The sequence below is a fragment of the Arachis ipaensis genome, chromosome B10 (assembly GCF_000816755.2).
Source record: "Arachis ipaensis cultivar K30076 chromosome B10, Araip1.1, whole genome shotgun sequence".
NCBI lineage: Eukaryota > Viridiplantae > Streptophyta > Magnoliopsida > Fabales > Fabaceae > Arachis > Arachis ipaensis.
This window is the reverse complement of record NC_029794.2, coordinates 50494660-50498489: the sequence shown is the minus strand read 5'-3', so window position 1 is coordinate 50498489 and position 3830 is coordinate 50494660. Positions and strand designations below refer to the sequence as shown.

General features: G+C 36.7%; 1 protein-coding gene across 1 annotated transcript; it reads left to right on the top strand.

Annotated features, from left to right (window-relative positions):
* Positions 303-2105, top strand: LOC107624238 (cyclin-dependent kinase inhibitor 7). Its single transcript, XM_016326721.2, has 4 exons — positions 303-741; positions 947-1005; positions 1139-1300; positions 1455-2105. The coding sequence occupies exons 1-4, from the start codon at positions 406-408 to the stop codon at positions 1519-1521; spliced, it is 624 nt and encodes a 207-aa protein (XP_016182207.1). The 5' UTR covers positions 303-405; the 3' UTR covers positions 1522-2105.

The following is a 3830-nucleotide window of genomic DNA, read 5'->3' as shown; positions in this document are numbered from 1 at the left end:
AGAATGGACAATTGGCACTGTGGGCCCCACCAGTAGGGGCTATGGGGCAAAAAATAAATTAAAATTCTTTGATACCATAGCATAGAGCCACAAATTGGCACTATAATATACAGCCAGCACTATCACTGGCAAGTCATGGTCGTAACGATGACGTTTTACCCCTATCCCTCTCCTGTTGATCCAAGGGGAGTAGGGGACAAAGGGTCCCACTTTTGATTTATTAAATTCAATCTCAACCGTCCATCTAATCAGTGCGCTCATCAATATTCCTCTGCGATCATCCTCTTTTTAAGCTCACTCAAACCCCCACTCTCACTCTCTCTCTCTCTCTACTCAAAATAGCAAAATTAGAAAGAGAAAGAGAAAGAGAAAGAGGAAGAGAAAGAGAGCGTGTGGAAGAAGATAATGAGCGATTGTAAACGCTGTGTTCCGTTAGCTTCTGCCATGGAAGCTTCTTCTTCCAGCGAAGATAATGTTTCTAAGAAAAGGAAGACCACCACTTCGTATGAGTTTTTGTTAACCTCTACTTCGGATGCGCCGCACCGCCAGCGTCTTCCTAGCTTCGGTTATTCTCTCGCCGCGGCTAGGTTCAACGACGTCACCGTATCGCCGGAAGGTTCGCTCAATTCCTCCGGCACGGTTGTTTCCTTCGAATTCTGCTCGGATCGCTCTCCGCACTCTTTCTGTAGCTCCGCCTTTGAAGTCGCGAAGGAGCTCGATACGACGCCGTTAGATCTGGAGGTTCAGTTTTCGAAATTCTGCTTCTGTGATACGCTTTCGTTTTCGCATTCTTCAGTTACTTTTTCAATTTCTGTTATGTTATAATCTTCGTTAAGCCACAAATTGTTCAATTTTGCAGTTTCAACTTTCAAATTATTAACGTACTTAATTTTTTTAAAATTTAATTTATTGAGAATAACATTGGCGAATTAATGTGATCCTTCAGGTTCAGACCAAGGGTTTCGTAACTGTTGACTCAACGTTCCACAATTTCAAATCCATCAGGTTCTCAATTTTTTATTCTTAGTCCTCTTTCTCCGTTTACACGTTCTATTATTCTCTCAAACGAAAAATATAGCTACATTATTCAAACAGCACTACCTACATTTTTTTTTCTTCTGCGTTTTCGGTGTTCTAGTTTGTTGAGTGAGCAGTGTGGAGACTCGGAAGAATCGGCGGCTGTGGTGAGGCAGCATGAGCAAAAATCTACGGCAGCGAAGAAGGAGAAGGTGCCAGAGGTGGAGATTGAAGAGTTCTTCGCAATGGCTGAGAAGTACGAACAAAAACGGTTCGCTGAGAAGTAAGTACTGGGAGTGATAATGTAATATAGTGCTGTTGTTTTTTCTTTCTATTTTTGTGAGTGTGCAGGATAAGGAATGTGAGCGAGGTCGCACTCTAGCAGTTGCCAGAAAGAATCGAACCCTAACTAACTAACAACTTTGCTTTGCGTGTAGGTACAACTTTGATATTGTTGCAGATATGCCGTTGGAGGGTCGGTACCAGTGGGTTCGTTTACAGTGAATGCCTTGGGAGAGAGAGAGAGAGAGAGAGGGGGAGAGAGAGAGAGTGTCACTGATTCTGAGTTTATTTGTAGAGTGTAGTGGATAGTGCTGTGTAGTGGAAGAAAGAAGCTAATTAACATGACAGGATGTAACACGAAATTGAGGTTGCAAATTCTGGTTGCTCCGGGTAGACGGTGATGGCTGGTGTTGGCGGCGCGTGGTGCGTTTGGTTGGTTTTTTAATTTTACTTTTTGTGTACAGATAACTGTTTAGTACAACAAGCTGGCTACTTTTATTCCTTAATTATTCCCTTTCTGCAATAACGCAACCTTCGCGATCATAGATAGAACTTGTAGGGAGAAAAAGAGAGAGAAAGAGAGAAAGGAACTGGGTTAAGTGGGAAAACAAAAAAATATACAAAGAGCACAGAAATTCCCATAGTGAATTAGTGGCTTAATGTTTTAGAATTTGTAGTTTGAGACCGTCTGTTCAGCTAATTCTTAGGGCTGTTTTATTACTCATTATTGGAAGAATTCATGGATAGAGATGACATTAATTCTTATTTGGTAATTTTCTATGAAAAGTGTCTTTTGTTCGAGCTTCCTTTTGGCTGTTTCCTTTTCAGCTTTCCATAGCTTCATTTACCTTTTTTTTTTATTAGAAATGTTTGGTAATAAAAAATAATTAATTAAAAATAATCAGAATTTATTTTTTTAATATTTTATAACAATTAGTAAATATTAAATAAAATAATTTTTTTTTTCTTTAACATTACCGCTTTTTTATTTTATGGCTTCCTTTTACTTTTAATTTCTTTACGATAAACCTTTAGGCCATTTTGGAATATCCTCCCCATCACAAGTAATGATTCCCTTATTTGGTGCGGGGACCATGTGCCAGGCACATAAAGAAATGACTGCATTAACCAATTAACTCGTCTTTTTCCTCAGCTCTCCGCGGGTTAATGATTGATGGTATCAGCTTACCAACATGCACAAAATTAACAACCACTTACAATGACCACCCAACCTACACCCTTACCATATTTTATAACAACCAAGCCTATACGGCTATACCCAAAATTATGCAGCTGCAACTTCCGGTTAATTTGTGGAAGAAACCATGTTCTCATTAATCATTATCTCATATGCATTAATAATTGTTCTACTGGTAGAATCATTCTTTTAATAATGAAAATATAAGGGTAGGTGAGAATCTCCCAATTTTGGAAGTGTTATTAACTCATTTTGAGTGGTCTTTATAGTTTCTTAGTGTATACGATTCATATAATTAAACGTTTATGTACTTGATACTATCATTAACATAAAAAGACCAAAAGTGATTATCAGAAGCCTTAAATTGAAAGTGAAGGCTTGACGGTTCACATGACACTGTCATTATAATGTATGAATCAAGCAAAATTAACAAGTGCTGCCATGGAGAGCTAATTATCCGTTTGAACAAAGAGGGAAAAGGAAAGTACCTTTATTTATTGTTAGTTTTGTTTGTTTCCTTTATTTTTCACTTTTGCAGTTTTGCTTCTTGTTTAACGGTTGCTCAGAAAAAGTATACATAGACGTGACATAATATTCGTTGTGAATGAGAGTGATGAGAAGGAAGCAAAAGGAACAGGGTCCATAGTCCATAGGTTCTCCCATGTAGAATGTCATGTCATGATTACACACGTGTCCAAAATGGAAGCAAGTGCAACACCACCTTTATCTATGGGCTAATTTTTTTTATATTGATTAAATATATGTGTAATAAGTTGTTATTAGAAGATTTGGTGTTTTTTTATATGGTGTTTTATTTAAATCGGACGATTCGATTTGTTTGAAAAAAAAAATAAATTATAAATCGGAAGGTCCGATTTATTTAAAGAAAAAAATAAATTACAAATCAGAGGGTCCGATTTGTATTTTTTATTTTTTTTTATTTTTAAAATAAAAATCAAATGGTCCGATTTTAACATTAAAAACTTTTTTATTTTCAAAATTACAAATTAAACCGTCTGATTTGTGATTGTTAATTTAAAAAATAAAACAAATCGAAAGTACCGAGTTGTTTAAACCATACCAGCGTAAAACTCATCTCTTCTCACATTCTCTCTCACATGAAAAAGAAAAAGCGTTATCTACGCCATCATGGATCCAAATGTGCATAGTTTCCAGCCTTCCAATGTTCATCCCATCTTATTCCCTTTTTATATAATATAACAACATAAAAGAATATGGGACATTAAAGAAATCCCACAATGAACAAGAAAACAAAAGAAGAAAAATGATGAGAGTAGAAGACTTGCACGTGGTGTGGTGTGGTGTGGTAATA

Excerpts from the sequence above, each read along its gene's own strand:
- LOC107624238 (XM_016326721.2), top strand. The coding sequence starts at position 406 with ATGAGCGATTGTAAACGCTGTGTTCCGTTAGCTTCTGCCATGGAAGCT. Across the intron at positions 1,006-1,138 it reads CACAATTTCAAATCCATCAG|TTTGTTGAGTGAGCAGTGTG; the intron begins GTTCTCAATTTT and ends TCGGTGTTCTAG. Across the intron at positions 1,301-1,454 it reads CAAAAACGGTTCGCTGAGAA|GTACAACTTTGATATTGTTG; the intron begins GTAAGTACTGGG and ends CTTTGCGTGTAG.